Source organism: Zophobas morio, unplaced genomic scaffold (assembly GCF_036711695.1).
Source record: "Zophobas morio isolate AGI-343-1 ecotype UQ-CSIRO unplaced genomic scaffold, CSIRO_AGI_Zmor_V1 ptg000011l, whole genome shotgun sequence".
NCBI lineage: Eukaryota > Metazoa > Arthropoda > Insecta > Coleoptera > Tenebrionidae > Zophobas > Zophobas morio.
Genome location: NW_026972116.1, coordinates 2,431,940 through 2,445,941, shown reverse-complemented (window position 1 = coordinate 2,445,941; position 14,002 = coordinate 2,431,940). Strand labels below are relative to the sequence as shown.

The window sequence follows — 14,002 nt, the reverse complement described above, 5'->3', positions numbered from 1 at the left end:
CAAATATATTTTGACTAAAAATTTATTATGCTCTTTATAACCTTAAAACATCTGCAAGATTTCAAAGCATTCGGTTTTGTAGTTCCTGATTAAATCAATAAAATAAATTTACGCATTCATTAATTTTTTTGAGTCACCCTGTATATGCAAATCCAAAAAATATGAATGGAGTGATAAATGACAAGTACAGGCTCATCATATTTTGTACATTTTAGATATGATTTATTCGGCAAACTTTCGAGCTGACGTCATCACGTTTTTGGAGGGGATAAGCAAATATATTTTGACTAAAGATTTATGATGCTCTTTATAGCCTTAAAACATCTGCAACATTTCAAAGCATTCTGGTTAGCAGATTAAAAATTAAATTTCAAAATGTTGTTTCATAATTTTGATTTTTTTTCCAAAAATCTGGACGTTTCGGGTGAAAAGTCGATTCAGAGTTGTAAACTACATGTGTAGGACTATGTTATTTTATACAATTGAAAACCCATTTACTATGTACAATTTTGAAGTGACGTCATCGCATTAGTGGTGGGGATGATTAGACAAATTTTGGTTAGCGTTTTACCATCTACATGATATTCTTAATATAAGTACAAAATTTCACAACAATCGGTCGAGTACTTTCGGAGATTATCTGTCTAATAAAAATCCGGGACAACAGACGGACAGACGGACAGACAGACGGAAATGGGAGACCTATTTCTTCGTCTTCTAGGGGTCATGAAAGATCGAGAAAACGTAAAAGTAGAGAGTCGGCCGACGGACTCGATTACAATACTTCCTTTGCTTACGCTCGGGAAGTAAAAAGACGCTATAATATATCAAGTGACTCATCTGATTTAGACAACCCAAATAGTATCGAATATGAAGACAGAACGGACACCGAAAGTTTGAATTCTTCCAATTATTCTGATGATTTGAATCCTCGTTTGAATCTCAAGGCTGAAAATAGTAAGACTGATCGTTCTAAACCAGACTTAAATACATATAGACGATTATATGTATTATAGTACATACAATTAACAACTCAAAAACAAAACAAAAAATTGGTCTAAAGAGTTTAGACAGTACTTCCCTCGCTGTCGGAAACTTGACGACTGCATGCCTATTGTGTTTTTTTTCTCATTACATTTTTGTAGTGGGAATTTAAAAAAAAATTGCGATGACGTCATCAACATTTTTGCAAGGACACGTATATCAGTTGGGATAGATGTAGTGTAATACTAAGAATAAAATTATTATATTCTCAAATTTTCGGGAAAATGAATTGGGTCGTTTGAATATTGATTTGTAATAATCAATAAAATAACGAAACAATTTACTCACGTATACCTACGTATCAGAGGCAACTGAAAATCGTGTATGTATAAACATTGTTAATTTAAGATGACAGGCGTAACAGCATACGTGAGAGCCAAACACAGAAACTGTAAACAAAACGACCGTCGGTTTTATTGCTTCGACTTCCGCTTATTATATAAAACATTGGGTTTTATTTTAATTCTTGACGGTGAAATTCACAATTGGTTGATTATAAACATGTCTATTTCACATTCGCGGAATCAAGTGAACGCATAAAACAAATGCAGGTCTGTAATGTTAAAGTCGATGTAAATAAGCGTGCTACCCTTATGTTTCAACCGAGTTTTTCCTTTAACAAATTTTGTGTCTACCAAATTGGGTTGGTTGGGGTGTAATACTAATAATAAGTGTTGCCTTTAATTTAATCAATAAAATAAATTGACTTCATTAATTTTTTTGAACCACCTCTTAAGAAAATCTAAAAAATATGAATGGAATGATAAATCACAAGTACAAACTCATCGTATTTTTTGCATTTTAGATAGGATTTATTCAGCAAAATTTAAGGGTGACGTCATCAATTTTTTTAGGAGGGATGAACAAATACATTTTGAACAAAAGTTTACCATGCTTATAATAACTTTAAAATATTCCCAAGATTTCAAAGCATTCGGTTTTGTAATTCCTGATTAAATCGATAAAATAAATTCACGCCTTCATTAATTTTTTTGAGTCACCCTGCATATGCAAATCCAAAAATATGAATGGAATGATAAATCACAAGTACAGACTCATCATATTTTGTACATTTTAGATACGATTTATTCGGAAAACTTTTGAGCTGACGTCATCAGTTTTTTGTAGAAGATAACCAAATATATTTTGACTAAAAATTTATTATGCTCTTTATAACCTTAAAACATCTGCAAGATTTCAAAGCATTCGGTTTTGTAGTTCCTGATTAAATCAATAAAATAAATTTACGCATTCATTAATTTTTTTGAGTCACTCTGTATATGCAAATCCAAAAAATATGAATGGAGTGATAAATGACAAGTACAGGCTCATCATATTTTGTACATTTTAGATATGATTTATTCGGCAAACTTTCGAGCTGACGTCATCAAGTTTTTGGAGGGGATAAGCAAATAAATTTTGACTAAACATTTATTATGCTCTTTATGACCTTAAAACATCTGCAAGATTTCAGATCATTCGGTTTTGTAGTTCCTGATTAAATCAATAAAATATATTTACGCATTCATTAATTTTTTTGAGTCACCCTGTATATGCAAATCCAAAAAATATGAATGGAGTGATAGTTCACAAGTACAGACTCATCATATTTTGTACATTTTAGATATGATTTATTCCACAAACTTTTGAGCTGACGTCATCAAGTTTTTGGAGGGGATAAGCAAATATTTTTTGACTAAAGATTTATGATGCTCTTTATAGCCTTAAAACATCTGCAACATTTCAAAGCATTCTGGTTAGCAGATTAAAAATTAAATTTCAAAATGTTGTTTTATAATTTTGATTTTTTTTCCAAAAATCTGGACGTTTCGGGTGAAAAGTCGATTCAGAGTTGTAAACTACATGTGTAGGACTATGTTATTTTATACAATTGAAAACCCATTTACTATGTACAATTTTGAAGTGACGTCATCGCTTTAGTGGTGGGGATGATTCGACAAATTTTGGTTAGCGTTTTACCATCTACATGATATTCTTAATATAAGTACAAAATTTCACAACAATCGGTCGAGTACTTTCGGAGATTATCTGTCTAATAAAAATCCGTGACAACAGACGGACAGACGGACAGACGGACGGACAGACGGACAGACGGACGGACAGACGGACAGACGGACAGACGGACAGACGGACAGACGGACAGACGGACAGACAGACGGAAATGGGAGACCTATTTCTTCGTCTTCTAGGGGTCATGAAAGATCGAGAAAACGTAAAAGTAGAGAGTCGGCCGACGGACTCGATTACAATACTTCCTTTGCTTACGCTCGGGAAGTAAAAATGTTACATTGGTAAAGTGTTATCACTTAACCCTATTTTTTGTGATTTTTTGAAAAGGAATCCAAAAATTCCGGATATTTTTATGTTTTCGGACATTAAAGATCAGGGGGAGATCCAAGAAAATGAATATACGAGTATAATAAAACTACCTCCACCTCAGGTACTCAGAAGAGGCAGTTTAGTTTTTGAAAAAAAATTATTGAAAAAATATTTGATTTAATTCTAGTTTTTTTTTAAGTGATGTGATTAAAATTTGTGATAATGTAACCTCAACCTGGGTCGAGATTTGTACAAGTATATATCGTAGAGAATATTAAAGTAAGAAACTGTGCAAAATTCTAGGTGCCCATGAACACTTTTAAAGGGGAAAATTACCTCTGAAAATTTATCAAGTGGGGTTATCCACTCCTTCATTGTGCAGAAAAAGTTCTTACGTGTTAAATTTTGCATTTCAAAAGTTTTTTTCTAATATGCTTCATTTGAAAGTTCTGAACAAAAAATTAAAAGTGTTATCCTCTGTATTTATGGGTGGCTAGAATTTAGCATAGTTTTTTACTTCAACATCATCTACAATATATACACAAATCTCGACCCAGGTTATGGGGTAACTATTTTTTAAGAAGTTGTTTTATTTTGTGATATTTTGTTATGATCTAAAAGAAATGCTTTACTTTTATGTTTAGAGTTACCGTTTTTTTTAACATTTTTACCATAATAAATGTAAATTATTAAAAAGTAATGACTTAAGTTATTATTATAAGTTTGATTTAGTAGGTCAAACTTTAACATGATCTTGTATGCACAACACAGAGATAAACCTAATGATTTTGGACTATTTGGGATTCATTAATTACCTTTGTGAACGTATGAGCCAGTCGTTGTTGCCTTATGAGTATGAGTCACTGATAAGTAAAAACTGCTGACGTAACTAAAAATATCCTTTGCCTTATGTACTTTTAATTTCGTAAAGTCAAAAACAAAATTTCATAATATAATTTATTAAAAAATTAATAATAATATATAATATACTTTATTAAATCATTGAGTGATTTAAACGAACTAATTTGTACACACCAGATATTTTTAATTTCAAAATTAAAATAGACCATAAGGTTTTCTGACTGAATGTGCAAAAAATCTAGAATATTGCATATGTCCACTTTTAGAACAAACATTTGACCCAAGAAAGTGTAAAATTCGAACGTATACTTACTCTATTGATTTAGACATCTAAAACCTCGATTTCAGAGTAGCGTTCTTTTTGTAAGTAAAAGCAGATTTTTTTTCTTAAACATTTCAGTTTGTTGCTCAGCAGCACAATACATTTTATTTATTTATTTTTTTCGTCTAAAGGGAAAGCACTTCAGCTTACCTAGTCACCGTACGTTAATAAACACTTGGTAAAAAAAGGTTTAAATTCAACATCATTATCGGCAAAACAAAAAACTCAAGTTAAAAAAAAGTTAACAATCGCCCTTTAGTACATTATGTAAACAAATTTGAAGAAATCAAAAGGAAATCATAGGAAATAAAGAGGAAATCACAGAAAATCAAAGGAAATCACAGGAAATCAAAGGAAATCAAAGGAAATCAAAAGAAATCGGGGGAAATAAATAGGAAATCATTGTCAAAAGGAAATCAATTGTACACTTGATGGTCGGCGGTTTACCCCTCGGTTTTACATTATTAAATAAAAAAAAATCTTTTCGAGAAAGTGGGGTAACATCATCAATAAAAAATCTGTTATGACGTCATAAACATAAATAATACATAATGCTAGAGGAAAAGAGAAAAAACCGGAAAAAACGAAAGGTTAAGTTTGGAATCGAACGCGCGACGTCCAGTCCGCATTCCTGACTCGTAACCTCTAGACCACGATCAGGATGTCTTTATTACGCTCATCGCTTTGATTTCGGTCTGGTGGCAGCAACATCGGAGCTTTCGGAGCTTCGGTTCGGCTTAAAAATAGTACTTTACATACGAATTTTTAATTTACTGTTAATAAATATTAGTAAAAATATTTTGCGTTAGTGCTGCGGACACGAAGAACATTTTTCCAAAAATGCCCGAATTTTCTTTTAATTTATTTTAAAAACTAGCTGACCCCGTGAACTTCGTTTCACCTACAATTTAATTTTGAATCTGCAAAACCGAATGCTTTGAAATCTTACCGATGTTTTAAACATATGATAAGCATAATACATTTTTATTCAAAATATATTTACTTATTCCCTCCAAAAAATTGATGACGTCAGCCCAAAATTTTGCCAAATGAATCCTATCTAAAATGTCCAAAATAGAATGAGACTATACTTGTGCTTTTTCATTCCATTCATATTTTTACTTCCCGAGCGTAAGCAAAGGAAGTATTGTAATCGAGTCCGTCGGCCGACTCTCTACTTTTACGTTTTCTCGATCTTTCATGACCCCTAGAAGACGAAGAAATAGGTCTCCCATTTCCGTCTGTCTGTCCGTCTGTCCGTCTGTCCGTCTGTCCGTCTGTCCGTCTGTCCGTCTGTCCGTCTGTCCGTCTGTCCGTCTGTCCGTCTGTCCGTCCGTCTGTCCGTCTGTCCGTCCGTCTGTCCGTCTGTCCGTCTGTTGTCACGGATTTTTATTAGACAGATAATCTCCGAAAGTACTCGACCGATTGTTGTGAAATTTTGTACTTATATTAAGAATATCATGTAGATGGTAAAACGCTAACCAAAATTTGTCGAATCATCCCCACCACTAAAGCGATGACGTCACTTCAAAATTGTACATAGTAAATGGGTTTTCAATTGTATAAAATAACATAGTCCTACACATGTAGTTTACAACTCTGAATCGACTTTTCACCCGAAACGTCCAGATTTTTGGAAAAAAAATCAAAATTATAAAACAACATTTTGAAATTTAATTTTTAATCTGCTAACCAGAATGCTTTGAAATGTTGCAGATGTTTTAAGGCTATAAAGAGCATCATAAATCTTTAGTCAAAAAATATTTGCTTATCCCCTCCAAAAACTTGATGACGTCAGCTCAAAAGTTTGTGGAATAAATCATATCTAAAATGTACAAAATATGATGAGTCTGTACTTGTGAACTATCACTCCATTCATATTTTTTGGATTTGCATATACAGGGTGACTCAAAAAAATTAATGAATGCGTAAATATATTTTATTGATTTAATCAGGAACTACAAAACCGAATGCTCTGAAATCTTGCAGATGTTTTAAGGTCATAAAGAGCATAATAAATGTTTAGTCAAAATATATTTGCTTATCCCCTCCAAAAACTTGATGACGTCAGCTCGAAAGTTTGCCGAATAAATCATATCTAAAATGTACAAAATATGATGAGCCTGTACTTGTCATTTATCACTCCATTCATATTTTTTGGATTTGCATATACAGAGTGACTCAAAAAAATTAATGAATGCGTAAATTTATTTTATTGATTTAATCAGGAACTACAAAACCGAATGCTTTGAAATCTTGCAGATGTTTTAAGGTTATAAAGAGCATAATAAATTTTTAGTCAAAATATATTTGGTTATCTTCTACAAAAAACTGATGACGTCAGCTCAAAAGTTTTCCGAATAAATCGTATCTAAAATGTACAAAATATGATGAGTCTGTACTTGTGATTTATCATTCCATTCATATTTTTGGATTTGCATATGCAGGGTGACTCAAAAAAATTAATGAAGGCGTGAATTTATTTTATCGATTTAATCAGGAATTACAAAACCGAATGCTTTGAAATCTTGGGAATATTTTAAAGTTATTATAAGCATGGTAAACTTTTGTTCAAAATGTATTTGTTCATCCCTCCTAAAAAAATTGATGACGTCACCCTTAAATTTTGCTGAATAAATCCTATCTAAAATGCAAAAAATACGATGAGTTTGTACTTGTGATTTATCATTCCATTCATATTTTTTAGATTTTCTTAAGAGGTGGTTCAAAAAAATTAATGAAGTCAATTTATTTTATTGATTAAATTAAAGGCAACACTTATTATTAGTATTACACCCCAACCAACCCAATTTGGTAGACACAAAATTTGTTAAAGGAAAAACTCGGTTGAAACATAAGGGTAGCACGCTTATTTACATCGACTTTAACATTACAGACCTGCATTTGTTTTATGCGTTCACTTGATTCCGCGAATGTGAAATAGACATGTTTATAATCAACCAATTGTGAATTTCACCGTCAAGAATTAAAATAAAACCCAATGTTTTATATAATAAGCGGAAGTCGAAGCAATAAAACCGACGGTCGTTTTGTTTACAGTTTCTGTGTTTGGCTCTCACGTATGCTGTTACGCCTGTCATCTTAAATTAACAATGTTTATACATACACGATTTTCAGTTGCCTCTGATACGTAGGTATACGTGAGTAAATTGTTTCGTTATTTTATTGATTATTACAAATCAATATTCAAACGACCCAATTCATTTTCCCGAAAATTTGAGAATATAATAATTTTATTCTTAGTATTACACTACATCTATCCCAACTGATATACGTGTCCTTGCAAAAATGTTGATGACGTCATCGCAATTTTTTTTTAAATTCCCACTACAAAAATGTAATGAGAAAAAAAACACAATAGGCATGCAGTCGTCAAGTTTCCGACAGCGAGGGAAGTACTGTCTAAACTCTTTAGACCAATTTTTTAGATTTGCTTTTAGAGTGACTCAAAAAAATGTATGGATCTGTCAATTTATTGTAGTGAATAATTCAAGAGTGGAAGAAATGTATACTTTGAGATCTTGCAGACGTTTTAAAATTATTGTAAGCATGGTAAATTGTTAAGAATAGTTATTTACTCTCCCCAAAAAATTGATGGAACGGCTTACTCTATTTTCGCAGATAATTTTGGGAATACAATACAGTTATTTTTAGTATTACACTACACCAATCCGAGGTGGTATACCTGTTGATCGTAAATGTTGATTAGGTCATCAAAAAATTGTGTGAAGAAAAGACTCAACTTGAAAATGCTGAATATTGTGGTGACCGAATTTAAATCAAACTTTTCGCGCTGAAATTAATTAACAGCGGCGCGAAATCGCATTTGAATAATTTGAATTTAAAAAAAAAAAAAAAGAAGGTTCAATCACGAAAAGGAACTCCTTAAACATAGGCAACCAAATATGCATGGAAGTTCTCTTGCACGTAGCGCTTAGGGGTTAGTTTGCATGATGTTTGAGTAGATGGCAGCACGTAGCGCTAGGGTAATTTCAGCTAGAGGGTTGGTAGAAAAGCGGCATGGCGGTAGAGTGGGTCATTCTGGTGTGTTTCGTGTAAGTGTAACAACGTGGTAAGAACTAGGTTTAAATTAGTTGGTTTGGTAGTTAATAAAACGGGAGGAAGCCTTTGTTTAACGACGATCAAACGTATTTTTCATAATGATACAGTTGTCCCCAACCCGCGCGTTAAATTCTTGCGCCCTTTTAATCGAAAATTGCAGACTTCCGGTCGGACGCGAACACGTGTTGTGAATCTGTTTCTTTGTTTGTAAATTCACCAATCAAGCTAGTTTTTCTTAATAGTCAGCTAGTGCAAACACAATTTAACAATCAGGATTATTTAAATTAACCATTTGCTAGAAGATTTCATGAAATTCACTTAGTCAGGAAAAACACCTTATGTTTAATTACGAATAGGTCTCTGGATGCATATACGTAAGTGTTACATTATAACACTTCTAAATTCTTCACACAAGATTGCTAATAGTTCATTTACGGCAGTTAAACAAGTTCATTATACTGCGGACTGGCGGGGGGGTTATGATATTTTCTCCCCTTAGGTGGTTATCATCGTTATCAGGATTAATTCATCGGGGCATGTTTCGCAACGCCAGATTGATTAATTAAGGCATGCCCCCAACGCTACAGAAAATTTACATTACCGAGACGCTTTTTCCTCGCAACGATTTTGGAATTTACATCTCCGAGACGCTTTTTCCCTCGGAGCGATGATTGGAAATTTTTGTATTTGTTTATTATGTGTTTTGTTGGGGTAACCAGTTCGTAGTATTTTAACTTCTCAAAGTAAATTATTTTTGAAGTAACCAATCATTTAGATCATGATATAATTTGGCATAATGTAAACTCTTTGTTTGAACCGTTGATAAAGTGTGGCAAAAATTAATCTCATGTAAATTTTGTTAACTCTGCAAATTTTCACATCATACAATATTTCTTTAATCTCACAATTTTAACCTCAGTAATTTTATTTGTTGTATAATTTTAATTGAACCTAAATTTCATATTTTACATTTTTATTCTCACATAATAGTTCTAGTTGTACAAGTTTATTTCCCACCAGATCTTTCGTTGCATAAATCCTTGCTAAGTTTTGTTTTGTAAATACTTTGTTGATGAATGTTTCTATCCTATGAATTATTTGATGTCCGACTTTAATCTCGCATAAGAATTATTTGTTGTTTGAAATTTCACAAGGTTGTATGGCGAATTTAAATGTTGTTTATTGCTCTTTGAAACTTTAACACTTGTTCAGTTGTTGTTAACATCAGAGTTATAAGAGATTGAATATTTTAAAATGGAACTGAAGTTAAATGACACAGAAAACGTGGCAGAAGCGAAGTTCAGTTCCTAGTCGAGCTGGCGAGATTTATCGTGCCACCTGTACAAGTCCACAGGTTTGGATAGATTCAGGGGGCGGCCGCCGACGTTGTGAATTTCTCGATTTGGCCCAATAGTCGAGATCTTTGCGGGTTGGACGACCGTAATGGCCTAGTTCCGCAGGGCAAAGTTCGTCATGGGATATGCGTGTGGGGTAGGCTTTGCGATAGATAGAATCACCGTCGCGGGGGGAGAACAGTTCCAGACCGGTAGCTCTGACTCCGCTTATGCTACAACGCTCTAGGGGTACTTTTCTTGTGCTCCTGTTAACTGCCGTAACAAAAAAAAAAAGGAAAAGGAGATCGGCCGCCACACGCCTGTAATAACTTGTGTACTTGCATCCAGTGACTTGATTCAGCTTTTGCTTTGTTTTACTAAATTTGTGATATTCAAATATTTGCATTGATTCCAAACAGATGTACAGAATTTCCGTTTGTTCGTTTTTCGTGTGTGTATGTCTGTCAATTCGTGAGTGTTTTTCTTTCACATATCTTAAGGTGTTTGAAATGTAATATGTCGTCCGGGAATAAAAAACCAAAAGGGGGTTTTTACGCTGAGGAGTAAATCTTCGAAGCGCCTTTCCCCCTGTGAGGGTGCCGTACTCGCCCTCCAAAACAATTTTGTCTATTATTTCTTGCGCTCTCGACGGTGTATGCACTTGTATGAAAGAACGTCTTCCCGCCATTTTTCAAAACAAAAAAAAAACACACAACGTAGGTTCTCATTTGTTAGACGATCACAGCCAAGGCCAAACTTTGAATTTTTGAATTTTTCGCGGGCCTTTCAAACTGTTTCAAGGTCAATTTTAAGGCGGGAAGTTTGGGTTATCACAATATGTTTCATGTACTTTTGGTGCGAGGGAAGTTCTGTCGAAACAACGGTCGATCAATTTTTTGACAATGGTTGATATAAATAAAACTCAGTAGATGCTCATACTCGAAATACGAAGTATCTACTCGAATATCAAATCAAAATATTTCTAGTTTTTCTATATAACGTATGTAAGTATGTACGCATTATACGTACATCATTTGTTACGTACTTCAGTACGTAACAAATGATGCTCAAGTAGCATCTCGATATAACAAAAAAGGAAAACAGTGACAGTGTCCATCAAGGCAAAACTCGAGTCACCAAAATATAAATTAATATGGGGTAGACACCTTGAGATGGGAATCTCTCTGTTAGAAAAAATGCACTGCACAATTTATGCATAAATAAAAGTCAATTACCTGAAAAATTTTCGATATTCCCGCTTCTAATGTGTTTTTCAAACTGAATGCACCTTTGACGACGTTCCACGTTCATGAAAGTATCCATGTTTAGTCAAAATTCACTCTTACAACGATCCTACTCGTTTTCTAAGCTGCTTTACAGACAGCTCAGTCATTTGCCACGCCGATGCTCATTTTTAGATTAAATGCTCACAAAACGCATAGGTAGATGTTCAATTTGTGTCCGGGGAGATACAATGTTTTCAAGTAGGTACTCAGTACATAGAGTAGATGCTCAAGTATATAAGAGTAATAATGAAGTAGGTACTTCGTACTTCGAATATGAGTATCTATTCAGTTTTATTCATACCACCCAATGGGCCGTATGATTAAAAGTGAGCATTTGCTCGTACTCGTTGTTTTTGGAGCATATGCTTCGCTATATATGAATAAAACAGTGAGCAAACGGTTTTGCTCATACTTTGGTGTTGGAGCTTGAGCAAGTGCTCTAAATTTGAAGTAGCTGCTTACACTTGAGCAAATGATATGAATAAAAGAGAGCGTTTACTTACATTATGGAGCACTTGCTCACAAATTGATGCGTCTGCTATAAAGGAGACGCAACTTCTGTTGGATGGAACAGTATTTCGGAAAATGGCAGACATGGTTGTTCTACGAAAAACTAAACATTATAAGGAGCGTAGGGAAACCAACATAGGTGACTATAAAACCTTGTACAGGTAAGCGTAGAACATTTGTCATTATAAGTATACGATTAATAGCACGTATTGCAGATTTTCTGCAGAAAATGTTACTTGGTTAGCAGATTACTTTTTAAATGATTGTACTGAAACCAGGGGAGGTGCTTTGTCGCCAAAAATGAAAATGAAAATTTTTTTGAGGTGTTTAGCCAATCCCGGTTTTCAGTCAGGAATAGCAGAAGAATTAGGCGTTCATCAGTCGACAGTATCAAAAGTAGTTACATTTGTCACAACAAGGGTCACAGCAAAAGTTTCATCATGGATCAAATTTCCGCACACTGAACAAGATATTTTGCAGGCATTAGAAGACTGGCAAAATGTCAATCACTTTCCGGGGGTCATTGGGGTCATTGATTGTACCCATATTAGAATTGAAAAACCAGGTCGTCATGGGGATGAATATATCAATAGAAAAGGATGGCCCAGTATCAATGTACAAGCGACTTGCAACGCCCAAGAAATGTTTACAAGTGTTGATGCCAGTTGGCCAGGTTCGGTGCATGATACTAGAGTATGGAAAAACTCCACAATTCGGGAAGTTGTGCAAAAGTTTCCGAATGCTAGCTTATTGGGGGATCAGGGATATGGCTTGGAACTGTCACTATTGACACCGTATAGAAACACAGATACCGAAGCAAAAATACACTATAATCGGCTGTTGAAACGAGAACGTTGCATTATTGAACGCTGTTTTGGCCAAGTGAAACGGCGATTTCCTATACTGAAATATATATGCAGATTAAAACTTAGGAGAATATCACGTATTATTATTTGTTGTTTCATCATGCACAACATAGCAAAGCATCTTAAAGATGAAGAGTTTCCTGAAGAAGAAGATGAAGACGACACTGATGAAAATGATGAAGACGACAATCAAAATCAACATATCCCTGACAACGAGATGTTGCAACGTGCACGTGTAAAACGAGATGAAATTGCTGATATAATTGTTCGACGTCACCTTTATTAGAAGACGTTTCTTAATTAAAACAGACAAAAAAGAGTTGAATATGCATTGTTAAATATCGTTTATTTGGTATAATGCACATATTATCACTGTCAGTTTATTCCAGTCGTTCCATTTTCTTCAAAATATACTCTCTTTGTATCCTTGCGGTTTTTAGTTGCTCCAACAACACAAGTCTTTGTAGTTCCGTTGTGGTTAAACTGTGTGTTTCGTCAGTCTCGTAGTTGTAAAGTTTTGACTTCTTGGGCTCGGGAGAACGTCTACTCTTTTCACAGTTCTTTTCCTCTCTGTGTTTGGGCTCACATTCTTGTGCCCTTTTCGCCATACCTGCTACAGCAGGTTCTACAAAAAATGTTATTTTATAGAATTATAGAGTTTATTATGTAAAATGGTATATTATGTGTATTAAACACAGATGCGATAGGTACCTACCCGGAATTTTGTTGATTGTTGGATTATCATCTCCTTCAAGTATCTTATACAAGACCTTCTCCCACTCATGCAAAGTAATGCGTTTGTTTCCGGTCTTCTGTTTGTCGGTCTTCTTCTTGAGCCGCGATTTCATATTGTTAATTTTTTTCTTCAAATGTTGTTGGCTGATGCGAAGCCCTAAGTGGACTTCATACAATTCCACCACCTCCAGTAAGGATTTTTCTTTTTTTGCTTTTTCATTTGGTAACTGAGATTTTGATAGTAATTCAGGTCGTTTTTCGATTTCTCGGGCTATAAATAATTGTGAATTTGCAGTTTTCCCAGCACCGGACCCCGGCGATTCACAGCCACTTGACAAACTCATCTGGACAATGCACTGATGATAACCGAACTAAATGAAAATCATGGATAGCGAATTGTGGTTTTTTAAATAATCTCTTCATGGTCGTCGTTCTTATAGGAAATAAGCTATCGATGGGTGTTTTTATGAAGATAACGAATATGAGCGTTTGCTCCAGAGTAAGAAGCAAATGCTCTTAAGTAAAAGGTTTAGTTTATTCATACTGATTGAAGTATGTGCTCATACTCGTACTTTTTACTCTAAGCATGTGCTCATACTTCGTACTCGTGCTCACGAGCAA

General features: G+C 34.2%; 2 protein-coding genes across 2 annotated transcripts; one reads left to right on the top strand and one right to left on the bottom strand.

Annotated features, from left to right (window-relative positions):
* Positions 1-12,080: 12,080 nt before the first annotated feature.
* LOC135127069 (putative nuclease HARBI1) lies at positions 12,081-12,932 on the top strand. Its single transcript, XM_064053380.1, has one exon. The coding sequence runs from the start codon at positions 12,081-12,083 to the stop codon at positions 12,930-12,932; it is 852 nt and encodes a 283-aa protein (XP_063909450.1).
* Positions 12,933-13,026: 94 nt separating this feature from the next.
* On the bottom strand, positions 13,027-13,725 carry LOC135127068 (uncharacterized). The gene is made up of 2 exons (XM_064053379.1): positions 13,362-13,725; positions 13,027-13,271 (listed from the first exon to the last, which is right to left on the bottom strand). Exons 1-2 carry the CDS (start codon positions 13,723-13,725, stop codon positions 13,027-13,029), a joined length of 609 nt encoding a protein of 202 aa, XP_063909449.1.
* Between the last annotated feature and the right edge of the window lie 277 nt (positions 13,726-14,002).

Excerpts from the sequence above, each read along its gene's own strand:
- LOC135127068 (XM_064053379.1), bottom strand. The coding sequence starts at position 13,725 with ATGAGTTTGTCAAGTGGCTGTGAATCGCCGGGGTCCGGTGCTGGGAAA. Across the intron at positions 13,272-13,361 it reads AACAATCAACAAAATTCCGG|AACCTGCTGTAGCAGGTATG; the intron begins GTAGGTACCTAT and ends CATTTTTTGTAG.
- LOC135127069 (XM_064053380.1), top strand. The coding sequence starts at position 12,081 with ATGAAAATGAAAATTTTTTTGAGGTGTTTAGCCAATCCCGGTTTTCAG.